General features: G+C 37.0%; 2 protein-coding genes across 2 annotated transcripts; both read left to right on the plus strand.

Annotated features, from left to right (window-relative positions):
* Nucleotides 1-976: 976 nt before the first annotated feature.
* On the plus strand, nucleotides 977-3,991 carry fundc1 (FUN14 domain containing 1). Its single transcript, XM_030124297.1, has 5 exons — nucleotides 977-995; nucleotides 1,479-1,626; nucleotides 2,333-2,408; nucleotides 2,533-2,661; nucleotides 3,248-3,991. The coding sequence occupies exons 1-5, from the start codon at nucleotides 977-979 to the stop codon at nucleotides 3,260-3,262; spliced, it is 387 nt and encodes a 128-aa protein (XP_029980157.1). The 3' UTR covers nucleotides 3,263-3,991.
* Nucleotides 3,992-4,352: 361 nt separating this feature from the next.
* efhc2 (EF-hand domain (C-terminal) containing 2) lies at nucleotides 4,353-17,487 on the plus strand. Its single transcript, XM_030124398.1, is given in 16 exon segments — nucleotides 4,353-4,630; nucleotides 4,896-5,084; nucleotides 5,857-6,007; nucleotides 6,193-6,416; nucleotides 6,733-6,981; nucleotides 7,819-7,926; nucleotides 10,135-10,273; nucleotides 11,454-11,506; nucleotides 11,509-11,621; nucleotides 11,730-11,872; nucleotides 12,335-12,531; nucleotides 12,791-12,924; nucleotides 13,853-14,047; nucleotides 15,022-15,114; nucleotides 16,328-16,427; nucleotides 17,280-17,487. Coding segments are annotated over 16 exon segments (2,259 nt in total). The 5' UTR covers nucleotides 4,353-4,588; the 3' UTR covers nucleotides 17,409-17,487.
* Nucleotides 17,488-17,752: the final 265 nt, after the last annotated feature.

Consider the following 17,752-nt stretch of genomic DNA (forward strand, 5'->3'; position numbering starts at 1 on the left):
CAAATTGTACCATGTTGCTTTGAAAAGCAATTGAAGTAATAATGTAGGCTGTGTGTTGTTCTCTCCCTTTCCATTCATGCTCCCTTCATTGTACTTTTAGGTGTGCAGGATTGCTGGTCTTCTGATGTTGCAGGTACACTGATGTTACTATGTATAAAATATGGGGGGGGTAAAATGACCACTTTGGTCAATCTATTTCCCAGACTTGTTTAACTTACCAAGCACTCTTTTCTCAGCTTACTCACAACAGCCACTTGTTCTAGGATAACCATCTTAATTTATAGCACACCTGTAGTCATATAAATGGGTTTTAACTTTAACTAAATTGTATTATGCTATATTTCAAAATTATCTCCCATATGCTTTGGTCAAGACAGTAGTAGATATGAAAATGTACCATTGCAAAATAATTACTGCTTGGAAATCTTATACACATGCTAAATTTAAATCCCTTTTGTCTAATATTGACCTCTTCTTATTTATTGTTAAAATGTCCATTACTACATTCCAACCCTCTGCATCACAAAATATATTGCCTGAAGAGTTTGATTATTCAACAAAATTTCAAAATGTACTGTTTTGTAATCAACAAAAACCTCATAACAAAGTCCTGTTTGATATTATTGTGGAATTTACTTTGCGTACTTTGTTTACTACTTTGAAAGAATCATTTTTACCTGTATTTACTGTAATTGTAGAATAATTCAGTGTATTTAATATGTCTGTGTTTATTGTAATCCTTAAAATAATACCATATATTAATTTATTTAAATGTTTTATTATTATTATTATTATTATTATTATTATTATTATTATTATTATTATTATTATTTGCTGTTGTTGTTGTCTAGTATATAGTAATAGTATAATAAAGTATCATTGTCTCGTCTTTTAGTTTCTTTTTCTGTGACCGACAAATTTATGCAAATGACGCCGGACGTGCAGGCAGCTGAGGACAGACAAGCTTTTCTCCAAAATGGCGAACCGCGACAAGGGTAAGTAGGCCTGAAAACTTAATACATGTCTTTGAACGGGGACACCGGCAAAGCTTAGCATGAAAGACACATGATGCATGTTTGGAACTTTTACCGTACACTGTACAGTCTTCCAGCTATTAGTCCAGAGGTATAGGGTGATCACATTGACTTTTCGTCACTTCTTAGCCGGACTCGTCTTATGCTAACTTATTGTTAGGCCAGCGAACTTTTATTAAGTTGCGAATGTTGCTAACATAAAGCTAACATTGAATCATTATCTAAACCGTGTATACATACGATGTTATGTAACGTTGAATGTGACAGTTATACTGCCTTCCCACACTGTTACGATTAGTTTGTTACTATTAAGACACTTTGACAGGTTATCCCATGGGTTAAGTTTAGCTATGTGTAATATTAGCTTTTTGTAGCCATGTAGTACCAGAGCCTTTTTTCGATAACATTTTGCCTAATGTTTTTATTTATTGTTATTACAGAGTTGAGGAGAAATCTATGACAAGGTCGTAGACCTGACAGAATATGCCAAACGTCAGAGATGGTGGAACCGCCTATTTGGAAAAAACTCCGGCCCTGTAGCAGAGAAATACTCTGTGGCCACACAGATAGCCATAGGCGGAGCTAGTGGATGGTAAGTATCATCAGAAAAGCATTGTGCTGCTTATAAGTCTCCACAGAACATACTTCATTTATGTTCTATCGATAAATAATACATACAGACAGGTGAATTAAAGTGTAAACCTGATGGGAATGGTGTCTTCTTCAAGATGGCCATGCCCTCAATCTAAGGTCAAGGTCTCACTGCGTGGTTTGAGCCTGAAAAACATGTTTATCAAATGCCTAACAGGCACTAGATCTCAACCGATACGAACACCTACAGGAAATTTTGGACAGATGTGTCAGACAGCACTCTCAGCCCCCATCCACTCTCGGGTTGATGCCAAAACACATTGAGGCTGTTTTGGCAGCACATTAAGACACTCGATGTTGCTTTTTCCATAAATTTATCCTGTGTCTTCAAATTTCTTTCCAGTTCTTTGTGTGATGTCTCTCCTCAACCACTATCACTGTCTGAAACATGCTTGAATGTAAAGGTCTGCAATATGCTGCCACAGCATGACTGTGAGAATAAACTGTAAATATTAGGCATGCTTTAATAGTGCCTAATAGATTTAGGCATACAGGTTTTCCTTATGCTACTCTCCTTAAATATTACAACTATATAAGTGGATTACTGTAATTATTGCAACATTTCTAGTGTCGCTTTTAAAAGTAGTTGAAGTAATGTATGTATTGTTTTCTCCCTTTCATTCATGCTCTCTTCAATGCATTTTTAGGTGTGCTGGATATCTCTTCCAGAAGGTGGGAAAAGTTGCTGCTACAGCTGTAGGAGGTGGTCTTCTGATGTTGCAGGTATACTGTCATTATGTCATTACTATGTATAAACATATGTGAGGTTTTTGTTTTTGTTGTTTTTTTAAGGCCATTTTGGTCAATCTCCTGGATATAATTAACTTATCCAGCACTCTGTCCTCAGATTGCTCACAACAGTGGCTATATTCAAGTGGACTGGAAAAGAGTAGAGAAGGATGTCAACAAAGCCAAGAAGCAGTTAAAGAAGGGCACTGAAAAAGCAGGTCCAGAGCTAAACACATTTGTTGAGAAGGTGAGTTCAGAGTGTTATTTATTGTTCTTTGATTGTAACATGTAGTAAATGGTAAAACTGCACAATTAATCAACTGTAAAAGGCTGCAAAGTAAAGGTCTAGAAGGGTGATATTTTGCATTCAATGATACTAAGCAAAGAGGTTTTACTGTTTAAAAATACAAACTGACTAGTATAATATATTTTTTTTTATTCCAGCCTAAGTTTGTGCATTTAAATTAGAAAAAAAATGCATTCTAAAATGATCAGTACCATGTATTTTCCATGATAACAATCAAGTTATCAAGGGAAAATATAACTTTTTCAACAAATTGAACAGCTGTAGTAAATGGAAACTCAAGCTTTCCTCTTAACCCTGCTGAAATACATATTCATCCTCCAGTCACAGATTGTGACCGGAGGGATATTGTGGTGGCCTCGTGGTTAAGGCACAAATTGTGTAATTGCAATATCCCCAGTTTCATCCAGTATAATTGTTGAAAACTCAAAAACATAATTAAAGAGCCCATAATTAAAGAGCCACAACTGCATATGAACATAAGTCACTAGTCTGACATAGATTCTAACTATTTTATTTTTCTTTTCAGTCCACGGAGTTGTGAAGAAAAACATTGTCGTCACAGGTGGTTTCATCGGAGGATTTCTGCTTGGACTTGCATCTTAGTGTCTGCCAAATAAGAATTGCTTGGGAAAATGATAAATCAGTACTTTGTGTTTTTTTTAAGTGTTTTGACATCAAGTCACCTATCTCAGATTAGTTTGTAACTATGTTTATATAAGCTGCACATTCTTTTGTCTACCTTATGATCTTCACATGACAGGCACTTAATATGAAGCTCGACCTGTTGGTTTGACCAGAATGGTCCCTTGAAAAGTACTCCCAAAATGCATGTCATGCAACTTTTAAAAAAAGGTTGACTATGCAATTTTTTTGAATTATTTATTTTTTACCAAACAGATTGTACTGCAGTGGAAATAATTATGTATTGCTGTCTCATGAACATAAGCCAAGCACAGATCAACAAAGTCAAGTTGGTTTAAACTTTCCTGTGCATGTGTCCATACAATTCAACTGAGGGCAGATGTATAATTTTGAACATGGCAATCATTTCCACTTTTAAAACTTGAATTGTATTCTAAAGTGCTGATATGTAATGGGTTTGTTATGCCTTTATTTAGAGGTGCTACATGTTTGACAGGTTATGTCAGCTTCCCCTGCATCTCTTTTTTTTAATGTTTTGTTTAGAAATAAACTGATGACTTAGGTCCTGAAGGCTGTGGTGCATCTATTATGTAAATTTCATGAAAAATAAAAACCACTCCAAAAGCTTTTCATTTATTTATTTCACAATGAATGTACAATAGAAACATTTTTCTTCTCTTAACTTGTTAAATTCCATCCAAATTACAGGATTACAGATTGTTAAATAGATTCTTCTCACAACAGATGTTCTGACTTGTACACACAGGTAATGTGCAGGTGTTATTGATAACAATTATGGCTTTCTTCCATTTCGCGTCCCCTCAGGTGGTCTTTCTGCTCCACCACTGCACAGTCCAAACCCTCAAAGTGTTATTGATATTTAGCATGCGACCTTTTTAATGGTGAAATTACACCTGTATTTTCTGGTTGTATGGGTAAAATGTCTAAAATGGAACAGATCTAGTTTATGTAGTTTTCACGTGAATCATATTAGTACCACCAGTTGCTGGGACTCACTTAAAACCAGGCGTTTCACGCAGGGGCGGGGCTCTACGTACTGCGTCACACACAGCTCATGCTAGAGGTTGCTAGCTTAGCTTCTGGAGCTGACGTCTCAGAGACGTCCCCCAACATCGCGTTTCCATAGCAACTAATAACAAGGTTCAATGTAACATTAGCTTGAGTTATAAGGAGAAAATAACTTCGTGAAGTTGTTTAGGTAGTCATGGCTTTACCACTTCTACCTGGAAATTCCCCTAATAAACAAGTAAGTGTACTTTGTCATGTTTCATATAAATGTTTTACTATTGGAAAGTATTGGTCATTAAAGGGAAATTTTGGGATCTATCTTTAGGGGACAAGGGGCTTGATTGTCATTGGTGTTATAGATGGCTGTTTATTAAGAACACGATGCTAAAACTGACACAAAAAAGCAAAGAGACGGCTTTTCCATTGTCTACAAGTAAATTAAATGTGTAATTTGGATGAAGTTTCATTATTTCAAGATGTTATTCCTCTCTTTTCTGTTACAGTTGGGAAAAGAGGGATTTCACAAATCTCACCATTTTGTCTATTCCAATGGAGTCCCTCTGTTTATTGGGTCTGAGAAGCCAGGTATTGGAGGAGAGCTGTTAATTGGCCAGAAGGTGAAACCAAATTATTCTGTCTATCCTAAAGGACAGGGCAGTGGTTTACCATCATGGGTGGCATTTGACAAACAGGTGAACAGAAATTCATTTCACAAACAATTTTGGTCCTTAAAGGCCAGTTTTCTGATCTTCAAAAGCTTTTTTTTTTTAACCCATAAAGACCCAGTGCTACTTTTGTGGCAGTTCCCATATGTTTTTTTCCTCAAAATTACCATCTGAAGTGATTTATCACCATTTATTGTAATATTATCCTCTGTGTTTTGCATTGTTTCAGTGAAAATCATGTATTTTGTTATATTTAATTTACTGATCATGTGGATATTAATACAAGCTCAGGTAAAAGTTGAGGGTTATTATATCAGTATATCAGTAACAGGAAATTGAAGAAAAAGGTGACTTTTTCAACAAAATATATCATTAGCTGAACAGAAAACAAGTGTGTTCATCCACTCATTTATCCAACTCCATGGGTTTACTGGTGAATCAATGTTGTTGAAGATGACGGTGTTTCCATGTTCACTACAGAGTCTCTGAACGTCCACAAGGGTCATATCTGATGACCATAAAAAGATGACAAACTGCATTTTACACCGATTGTTTACATGGATTGATCAGATAAGTGGATCAACAGGTATTAAACAGTTTACATCAGTAGATGACTTTGGACACCTGTGGATGTTTGGGTCTTTATGGGTTAATCAACAGTACACAGCATGGATGTCACTATTCAGGCATCTATGAAATATTAAAATGACTATAATCACTTTCAATAAAAACATTTATTATGATTTAACAAAATTTTGTCATTTCATGAATTTCACTTGCAGTCTGTTTGCCCCTCTAGGCTTTGTGTTTTGAAGCATACTTTCAGGAAGATGTACCTCAATCACGCGATGAGACATATAGAATCAGAAATTGTAAGATCTACTTCTACCTGGAGGATGATACTATACAGGTTGTGGAGCCAGAGTTCAAGAACAGTGGTATCCCCCAAGGTGATCTGTCTGTGATAGTGACTAGAGACTTACTATTCCTACTGAAAATATATAGTCATGCTGTTTTCTGCATTAACACTAGCTAAATGGTCTCTTACCCACCTCCCCTGGACAGTACACTTAACTCAAATATAAATGTTTTTGATACCTGTTGACTAATGTTGGATTGTTGGTCCCTGTGGTAGGAACGCTTATTCATCGCCACCGTGTCCCACTGCCTCCCCCAAATGATGACCAGTTCTACAACATTTTCCATTTCAACATCAACCAACAGATGGTGCTGTACTCTCGTACATTCACTGTGACCAACTGTGACACTTTTACAAAGAACTTTCTCTTAAAACTTGGGGTGCGCCTAAATGACCCATGCATTGTACCTGATGACCCTTACAGCAGCCTCCGGGTCAAGGTAGGAATCAGCACGAGTCAGAACTTTCCATTATACTTCATACTACACCCACTTGTAGAATAAGTTTTTCATTTATTTTTGCCATAAAAATGCATTTAGATTTCAACATCTAAAAACAGAAAAGTTATTTCTGACTGTGGAGGCACGAGAATGAGCAAATATTGACTTTGACAGTTAAAATGATTGATCTGTGCATTGAACTTTGCAAATTAGTATAATAAAATGCAGTATATGAGTAAAGATATTAATTTTTAACTTCGATGAAAACAATGGTGAGGCTATATTTACTTAATTTTTTCCATCTTTCCTCATTCAGATGGAGAAAAGTATGAAACCACTTCGACCATATGAAAGACATTACACTCTGAAGCAGTTCTTGGACCATGACGGGAAAGTCTTGCGCTTCTACTGCTTTTGGGATGACAGATGCCAGTTTGGTGACCAACGGGAGCTTATACTCCTCTACTACCTGGCTGATGACACCATAGAGATACTGGAGGTCACCCCCCAAAATTCTGGGAGAGATCATGTCCCTAAGTTCTTAAACCGCAGCAAACTGCCCAAGGTGAGACACATGGTAGGAGCAGTTCAAATACAATTGTAGCAGTAGAATAAAGAAGTCAACTTACGTGCAAATACCTTATTTCTGTGGTTTAGAGAGAACAGCTGTAGATGAGAAGAGTCTGAAATGTAATAAATTCTCACTGTAAATAACTAAAAATCAGAAGTACATGAATATAGCAAAAATATTTATTGGATTGTTTCATGTGTTTATTGAATAAAAACAAAAAAAATCTTTCATTTATGGATCATTATTTCATAGCTAAAACCTTATGGTACCTCTCTTTCTGGTTGGATGGCTTCTTTTCATCTTTCTCCTCTCATCTCTCCCTTCATCAAGACCTCATTCACTCTGACAGGACTGTTGTAGCATCCAGCCTCCCTCAAGCATTTTGGCTTTCTCCTCCAGTTACTGACTGAAGCTTAATTCATTTTGAAAGACAGCCAGGCCTCAAATGCGTGTGTGCTTTTTTTTTTTTTCAGTCCAGTAATTTTGTTTGTCCTAATGCCTTTCATTAAATGTCAGGCCTAAAATTTGAACAGAAACTACCACCAAAAGGGAAACAACCACATTTTTAGTCATGAACTGCTCCATTATTCTATATAGTCTGTCAAACAGCTTCCATTCCCCTCTAGGTTTGAATCTTTCTCACACTCTGTTTTTTCTTTTTTTTTTCCTGTCTGTTTTTTTCTGCCCATGTCCATTTGTTTTCAATTTAGGCATGTTCATTTGGTTTTATGAGAAAATATTGCTCTGTGTTGTTTATTATTTTGTAGTCTTTATTTTTGTAAATAACACTCTTGCCTTTCCCCTGTTCATCATTTTGTCGTTTTTTAACAGAATGCTCCAACCCAAATCAAGCAGCCTGGACAGATCACTGAGCGGACAGTACTCAATGTGTTTGATTCCTCAAGTCAAGAAAAGCGCTACATACTCGACAATCTCAAAGTACGCTCTTTTACTCTTGCCAGAAACATATGAGGAGTACACTAATGTAGCAAAAGTAAAAGAAAATATAACATTAATTTGGAGAATCACCAAGGGTTTTTTTTTTAACTGGGAGGGATAACGATGTTGAGGTTGTGGTTGGTGTTGAGAATAAGTGTAAAAGCTCCTTGGTATGACCAAAATGTTGTGATCTGTGTTAAATGAGAAATTTTCACTTGGTAAAAATAAGATAAGCTACAGTTAAATTTAATGCCTGGTACAACTAAAGGTATATTTGTTTGGACAAATACAATGATAACAACAAAAATAGCTCATAAGAGTTTAATTTCAGAGCTGATATCTATCAATTTTCCATGTTTTCTTGATAATAACCAAAATCACTTCACTTCTTACGTCAATAGCTATGGCATTGTACTGACAAAAACAGTGCTTTTAGGCATTCCATATTTTCTTTTCTGTCTGTTTTAGTCACATGATACACACAGGAGTTAGTACTTGATTGCATAACCATTGTTTCTGATGACTTTTGATGGTCTAATCATTTTTTCAGCGACTGTATGGTAAGATAAGTTACGATACGATAAGACTTTATTTATCCCATTGTGGGGAAATTTCACACTTAGCAACAGCAACATACAAGAAGCAAGTTCAGAGAAAAAGACAGGTAGAAAAAAACACAAATGAGTGAATAAATGAGAATATAAAGAGAAAAATAGGACCAATGGCCCTGTAGCTTACCGGCCAAATTAAAAGCTTTGGGATATGTATCCAGATGCCATTTATTATCACCCAGTTATGTATATTTATTATATTACAGAAATAGCCCATGTTTTGGTCATATTCTAATCAGATCTGTAAAAAATTTAAATTCCAACTTGATATCATTGATACTTACTGATTTATTGGATCAATTCACATTCCTATGTGTTATAATAGGAAAATTTTTCAAAGTCGCACCAAATCCAGAATCAGGTCCAGATCAAGATAATTTCAATACCTTGTGTTGACATCATCATAAAGAAGCTGTATACCAAGTTTGAAGTCAATCAGAACTGTAGTTTTGGAGAAAAAGATGATAGAAATGTTTTCCCCATAAGAGCCCGTGTTAAATTTTCCATAAGTTCCCGGATCCAGAAGAAGATCCTGATCAGCATGTGGCCATTATGTTTTGGTCATCTCCCCATCAGGGCTGGACTGTAGAAATTTCAACTTGATATCGTTTATATTTACTGAGTTATTGCATCGATCCACTTCCTATTTCTTACAATGGGGAAATTTTTCAAAGTCGCACCAAATCCAGAATCAGATCCAGATCCAAATAATTTCACTAACTTTTGTTGACATCATCATAAAGAAGCTGTATACCAAGTTTGAAGTCAATCGGAGTTGTAGTTTTGGAGAAGAAGACGATTGAAATTTTTGTAATGGACGACAGACAACGATGACAGACGACAACGACAGACGACGACGACGACGGACACCGCATGACGACAATAGCTTATGGCCTGCCAGCTGGTTAGCTAAAAATAATGTCTGAGTGCTGAAAAATAACAAATTTGCTATTTATATACATTTTTATATAAATAAAGAATTAGAATTAAAAAATAAATTGTCAATTAGTATTCAATTTTAGTCAGAAGAAATGTTAATGTTACATACTAAGACGAGATTTGATACAGGCTTCAGAATGTACTAACGTGTTCTTGGAAGGCTCTTTCCTGTCTCATTGCCTCCACCATCTATAAAGAAGTTGTTCTCCCAATTTGGCGTGGAATAACATGGCTTAACTCACGCAGACCCTTGACCTCAACCCCATCTGACATGTTGTGGATGATTAGATCATTCATTATGAGCCAGGCCTTATCACATAACATGCTCATAAATGCTCGTGTGGCCGAATGAAAACATATTTCAGCAACCAGGGTCAAAAATCATGTGAGAAGCCCTTCCCTGAAGAGCTGAGAGAGTAGAGGCTGTTATAAAAGCATGTCAATGTCCACATTTTATAATGAAATGTTGAACAATAACACATGGGTGATGATCACACACTTTGACCATATAGCACATTACCTGAGCTGAAAGAATATTTTTGCTGTAAGATTTTTTTTCACGAATGGATGATTACTCCAAAGCTATTGGGATGTTTTAGATGCAGACTTTTACTGGCCTGAGCTCATTTTTACTCACTTTTCTGTCACACCTCTGCAGACGGGAGCTGTCCGAGAAGATTTTTATCAAGACCGTGATCTGACTATTGGTGGGGAGCTGAATGTGTGGGGTCGAAAAGTGATCATCTGTGACTGTGATGAATTCACCAAAGAATACTACCGCTCCAAATATGGCATTGGTATGTATTAACATTATATTTTTTTTGCTATAGACACAACCAGTCTAATGATATGTCCAAGAATAATATAAACATTCATGTGTCTGTGTCTTATTGCAGTTTGGTAAATTAGCTTGCACATTTGTAAAAACTGTTTTCCTGTTACTTGTGTCTGCATTACATCCATTCAAACACATGGGGGCAGTATGAGCAAGCACTACTAAACCACTAAAATCCTGGATCCATAATATAATAGGACAGGAATCTTTACATCAGAGGGAAAAAAATCATATAGTTTTCTTTTCTGAAATGTTCTGAGCCATTGTTTTTCCATCATCTTGAAATGAAATCATGAAATTTTTGATTACACTGTAGCATTTGAATAATTAATGCAACCAAAATAGTACAGTATGTTCACCTTCACATGTATTTAAAGAACCATATTTGTCCTATGTCCCACAAAGCAGCCTGTATAATGATGCAGTCCCCTCTTTGCGTGATAATTGCCTACATACAGTTGCGGAAAAAATTATTAGCCCACCCTTGTTTTCTTCAATTTCTTGTTCATTTTAATACTTTTTACAACTAAAGGTACATTGTTTGGATAAATATAATGATAACAACAAACATATCTCATAAGAGTTTAGTTTAAGAGCTGATATCTAGACAATTTCCATGGTTTTCTTGATAATAACCAAAATCACTTCAGTTCTTACATTAATAGCTATGGCATTGTACTGACAAAAACAGTGCTTTTAGGCATTCCATGTTTTCTTTTCTGTCTGTTTCAGTTACATGATACACACAGGAGTTAGTACTTAGTTGCATAACCATTGTTTTTGATGACTTTTGATGGTCTAACACTTTTTTTCCATGACTGTAAATCTGCTAACAGAGTTAAGCACAGATGTGTGACTAGTAATAAGATATTAGTGCCAGTGTTTCTCCATGCCTCAAATGGTTAATGCCCTACAACCCTGAACAGGTTCAGTAATGTTAGTCACACCAGTAAAGTGTTCAGAGTCCTCAGTGACAACCTACTGTGATGGAGAGTCCTGAGCAGCCAGGGTTCAGCTCAGGGTTACTGTCAGTCCAAGCTGCTGTGTTCCTGCATGGATGGATTACCCACCGCCCTCTGATCATTTCTGTGCTCCCCCTGGGTTTCTTTCTTCTTTTAAGTGTTTTGTCTTTTTCCTCTCAGAGGACTTCACCCCAGTGCAGTACAAAGCTCCCCCAGCCCCTAAGCCCTTGAGGGTTCTGCCCCCCCCTACAGTGGCTTTGGCACCGAGGAGGATTCATTAAGTTCATGCCAGGGCTTACTGCTGAAGCCCCCACAGAAAGATTTCCGCAAATTTATGGAGAAAGACAGGTCAGATGAGTTGTGGTCTCAATGACAAATGAAATTACAAACTGAAACATTTCTTTTTGTGTTTGTGGTGGGTCCAATCTTTATGTAGTTATGCCTGTGTGGTCCTAGATGTGGCCTAGAGAGTAACGTTCTGACATTCTGTGCCAAGATGGTAACCACTGATCCAGTTGACAAAGACAGAGTGTTCATCGTCTCTTTCTACCTCTCTGATGACTCCATTAGTGTGTTTGAACCTCCTCAGCGGAACACAGGTAAAAACATTTGGACCGTGGCTGCACCAGAACTGCTTAGAATCTATAACTCTCATGGTTAATGGTAGGTTTGTCAGATGATGTTCTATTACCAGAGTATGTTAAATATAGATGACTTCAATCTGGAAAAAAATCTACTACAAATATTTTCAAAACATGTTAAAGGAAAACAGTTGACTGTTTTTTTGAGACCAGAAACCTTTCAGAATTTCAAAATAACAAATCCACACACTGGAGATAACATCAAATAAAACGATGTGCATGAATAATAATTAAAATGTCATTTAGAATTGAAAAGCATATTCACTGAAAAATTGACCAGTAATTTTTGAATATGGGACTGGGTTATCTGTCAGTGTTTATATTTGAAAAAAAAAATTAAACACAAGCAAAAACACCCATTAGTCACCCTTCCTGGTTTTATTTCTTTATTTCCATTCCATTTCCATTGTACCCTTCTAGGTGTGCAAGGTGGTTCATTTTTGAAGCGTGGTCGGGTGAAGAAGCCGGGCCAGGAGTTGTTTAAGAGTGAGCTCTCTGAGTACTTTACAGCTCAGGATCTGTATGTTGGAGCTACACTCTGCTTTAACAATAAGAACTTCCAGATTTTGGATGCTGATGAATATACCTTCAACTACATGGACAAACATCCAGAGGAGGTGGGGAAAGAATGGATCTTTCTGTCTCGTGGTTTTTTCGAAAGCTCATTAAATGTTCCTCCAACTAACACAGCCAGTCAAATTTGTTCTTTTGGAGGACTGGATGTAGTGTAGTTTAGAAAAGATGTGGTGAGGAATCTTAAATCATTGAAACCACAGATACCATTGCCTACCCATTTATGTTGACAAGCATGTATTATTTTTTCCATGGGTGTTATTTAATGTTACATAGGATTAAAAGTACATTTTTGTTCCCAAGTTTCCCAGAGCCAATGTGGGCAGCATCCTGAGTAAACTACATTCGATGCCAGAGGAGAAACAGAGTGAGATCAAAACATTTGTGGGTCTCAGTGACCCCAGCAACTCTGGCTTCATACCTTTTGAGTCATTCAGGTACGGTAGCACACCAAACAGTGGTATAGTTTAGTGGTATAGTGGTTATAGTCTCTCTTAGCGCACTTACGAGCTCAGTATATGATGTGAACCAGTGTAGTTTCAGGTAACATCGTGATAATTCCAATATATTTTACATGAGTAGTTTCACAAACAAGTAATGAAATGTGGCAGTGTGCAGGTATAGAAATACAGGGTGGGGAAGCAAAATTTACAATATTTTGAGGCAGGGATTGAAAGACAGTGTATGACCAATTAGTTTATTGAAAGTCATGAGAATTTATTTGCCACAAGAAAATGTACATAATAGAAAATGTTTTTATTCTATGTGTCCTCCTTCTTTCTCAATAACTGCCTTCACATGCTTCCTGAAACTTGCGCAAGTGTTCCTCAAATATTCGGGTGACAACTTCTCCCATTCTTCTTTAATAGTATCTTCCAGACTTTCTCGTAATAGTTTTGCTCATAGTCATTCTCTTCTTTCCATTATAAACAGTCTTTATGGACACTCCAACTATTTTTGAAATCTCCTTTGGTGTGACGAGTGCATTCAGCAAATCACACACTCTTTGACGTTTGCTTTCCTGATTACTCATATGGGCAAAAGTTTCTGAAAAGGTATGGATAATAGTGTTAGGTAGGATTATGACATCAATATATGTTTGGTTTCAAAACAATTGACGTAGTGCCCGCTGAGAAAAAACAACTAAATGTTCATTGTAAATTTTGCTTCCCCACCCTGTACATTTGTCAATATAAAATATAATTATTGATTAGTTCAAAGAAATTGATTCATACACAAAGAAGAAGTGACTTCAAATATGTTGGAGACACTGGTTTTAAAGTGAAGTATGTGATAGTCAGCTGACACCTTTTTCTGTTCATTTTTTTGTATTGTTTTGCATGTGTGTGCTTGTACTCACTATAGGGGTCTGCTGATGGGCCTGGACTGTGGGATGTCGGAGCATGAGGTGCTGGTGCTAGGTCGACGCTTCTCTGACCGCCAGCAGTCAGACTTGGATGTGGGCCTGATGCTGGCCGTGGCCCAGGATTTCCTCAGAAAGAAGCACTTTGAAGAGCTCCCTGCCATGGCTAAAGCCTTCACGCACCAGGACCGGCACAAGTAGGTGGATTCATACACAACGCATAGAAATAAAATCACATATTTGTTGGCTTAAGACAAAATGCTTCTGCAAAAGAAACACACACACAAAGGCACACAGCGTCACAACAAGACATCAATCGTTCAGCCCGTGGCCCCATATCTCAGAGCTACGATTAGTTCCAGCAGTGTGAGTGAAGCATTGGAACCAGATGGACCCTAAAGACCTGTATGGCATGTAGTTCTGCAGGCCAGAGAGGACACACACACACACACACACACACTTGGTCGCTCTCTTTCTCTCTGTATATACTCTGCCACTTAGCTTCTCTTTTCATACATAACAAAAAGTTGCTTTATGTAAGTTTTCGTAAACAACCTGCCCTCTGCGCACAGTAGACCTGCAACCTGAGCTTGATCAGCTTAGGTACAGTCAAAAGATGATGGACAATGCCATGAGGTCAAGCCTCTCTGTCTGTTTCAGTGGTTGTGTTGACACCCTCAGTTAGCGCCAGATTGTTCATCAACATCTCTGTAATGAAGATGGCATGACAAGAATGGATCTCTGGCATAACTCTGGAAAACAACTGAGGTCTTTTAGAAGACAGTCATCCTCTGTTATACTCACTTCTCGTTTTCAATCAAACTCAGGCTGACATTTTCTATAAATAATATGTTTTAATATGTTATTTAAAAAAGCCAATTTATGTTCCTGCTGATGGCTTATTGGCACACATGTTCTGACCACATGTTTGACTTGTCAACACCATCTAATTGTGATATCCTGCTCAGCTGTTTTTGTGAAGTCATAAAAATAACATATTGCAGGCACTTTCAATTTAGACGAGATCCCGTTCTCTAAGTATGCACGTGAATATGTACCTTCTTTAAGTGGTGATTTTGAACAAACCCATTCCCCAGTTTTGTGTCAAGTCCCACAGTTCTGAAGCTGTAACAACTATAATCTGTGTGTTTCTGCTTTTTCCTGTCGCCAGAACTGGACGTCTTCCCCTAAAAGAATTTAGGACTATCTGTAAGGCCTTCAAGCTTCCCCTGCCCGAGAACCTGCTCACTTTACTCCTCAAAAAGTAAGAGTCTACCATCCACTGTTCAGGGCAGAACAGTCCAAAATACCAGTGCCTTTTTGAATTGTCTTTGAATGATTCATTTTTAGTGATTGTGAATTATATTGTCTACAACAGTATGCTTGGAACGGTTCTTGGCATGGATAAGAAATTTCAAAACCTCCATTTATACTGAATTTAGTTGGAGTAGTAACACAGTTTTTGTTGTACAGTAAAAATTCAATAAAGTGTTTTCTTTATTTCCTACATAGTTACTTTAATGTAGAACACACATAACATATTAGTCACATAAAGTTCAAATTTGTAGATAGGAAGTCTTAAAAAATTTTTTTTAACCCTTTCATGCATGAATTATAAGAACCTTAATCAAGATTTTTTTTCCGGAGTGTTTTTATTTGTCTTTAGGCATGTAAAAGCAATGCAATTGCTGTTTCAATATTTTATTTATGAACCTATTTTTCATGGCGTTACAAAACATCCACCATGCTTTTAACTTTTGAAGCAAAGAAATGTGTATTTAACAACATCGTAAAATGACATACCGTGGGAAGACTATGCAATTAAACATTTTTAATGCTCCTAATCTGATGTTTTCTCACATTTTAACATATTCTAATACTAGTTGTTACTCACTTAATGGAGATATTATGCAAAAAAAAACCAAAACAACTGTTAATTACACTCTAAGAACAATTAGCAAATGATTTACAGTCAAATATGTTACTGCAGATCAATCGATTAACAGTAAAGTTACACTAATGGTATGAATTGAAGTTGAAATACGGCCAGTGATGCATGGCGTCCAATTTAGTGGACCTGATTAATTGCAAATTTCTTCCAATACGAAATAAATATCTGGAATTTTTAACACTGATATTAATCCTTAGATGTTACTGGATGCTAACATATTTTTCTACCCACAGGGGTGTCCTGACATAGAAAGATTTACCAGATATTCCTGGGATGTTCAGCATTTCTGACTTCCTTTCAGCCATCTTGGTTATGAGTAAAATAAATAAATAAATAAATAAATAAAAAGCACTTCCCATGGCTGGCCAATAGGTGACAGTGTATGGAATCATGTACAAGTGTCCCACTGTGTTGGCAACTAAAACGTCAAAACCCATGAATATATAGGAGAACATCTTTTGAAGAGCTGTCCACTCTACTGACCACTATGCATGAAAGGGTTAATCTGAATGCATGTGTGCTCTAGGTTTGCAGATGGGGATGAGATTGACTACCATGCCTTCCTGGCTGGCATTAACTGGGTCGAGCACCCGGCTCCCCCTGTAACGCCTGATGACATCCTGAAGGTAAGACAGAGTAGCATCAGTGCTGCAGAGACAACAGAAGTTAACAGCAGAGTGGGGAAGGATAAGAGTAACTTTTAAATGAGAGTGAATCAGAAAAGTGCTCTAAGTGATTTCACAGCGTGTGCACAGATTTTTAAATAGTTGCAATTGAAAATCAATCTACATCTTGCCTCTGCTGCTGATGACTCAGAGAATAAGTGAGCCAAAAGCAAAATGAAGTTAGTGGGAAGAAACGGTCAAGAGAACAATTTACTGAGCACAGGAAGTGACCTGAAAGAGATACGTACATCACTGCCGAATGAAAAATAAGGAACGAGCTTTGCCTCTGTCTCTGTGTAATGATGATTTCACATGCTTTGCCACAGACACATATGAGCAAAAACAGGTGAACAACTGGGACATGTACCCAGTGGACTATGTTAACAATATGTGTGTTTGTCTCTAAATTCTGCCTCCTCCTGTGTTTACAGCTGTTCTTCGCTTCACTGGGTTTCAGCTGAACTCAGTCTCTCAGTCTCTGCTCAAGAACTCTGGCTTTAACAAAAATGGACACTTACATTTGAAGATGCGCTTGTTCTTAGCTGATTAGTTGTCTTTTTTTTCTCTCTATTTCATATTCTGTTGAATTATGCAGCAGTTTCTAATCTTATCCAATGTTATTCATTTTGCAAATTTTATCCATTCAAAAATGTTTTAAAAAAATTTTAAAATATGATCAATGGCGCTGAGAATTTTGACTAAATATCCCTTATGAGCACCACTGAGCCACACGGAGGAAGAACATTTTAATTTTACTAGTGAAATGTGTTAGTGTGCTGTTTCGTTATTTTTATTTTGTTATTTTATCTCCAGGTTAGTTTGACTCAGAGCTTTGATGCTGGACCGGTGGCTGTGAAAAGCATCAACTACTCTGCCCTGATGGAGGATTTATTCACTGGTGCCTCCAAGACCATTGACCCAACAACCACCTATACAGCCTAGACCACAAATAGAGGTGAAATGGATCTACTTCAACAACACATGCCCACATTATTCCTCAAATAAAGAGGATGCTGCAATAGCTGACTAGCATTTGTGTTTTTATTTTCTTTTGTGGTGGAAGTTTTTGTTTTCGCATATGAATAATGTGGCAGTATTAATCTATTTAAGCACAAGCTGATCCGTTTAACTGAAAAATTGTTGCTTTGGGGGGAAAATTCTGATAACACATGCCTTTTGATGTGTGCATATGTATTTATATGAATTAGTGTGAATCCACCATGACATGTTAAAAGACACAAGCCGTTAAAGCAGAACCATATTTCAGCTCTGGGCTGCATTGACTC

Source organism: Sphaeramia orbicularis, chromosome 21 (assembly GCF_902148855.1).
Source record: "Sphaeramia orbicularis chromosome 21, fSphaOr1.1, whole genome shotgun sequence".
Taxonomy (NCBI): domain Eukaryota; kingdom Metazoa; phylum Chordata; class Actinopteri; order Kurtiformes; family Apogonidae; genus Sphaeramia; species Sphaeramia orbicularis.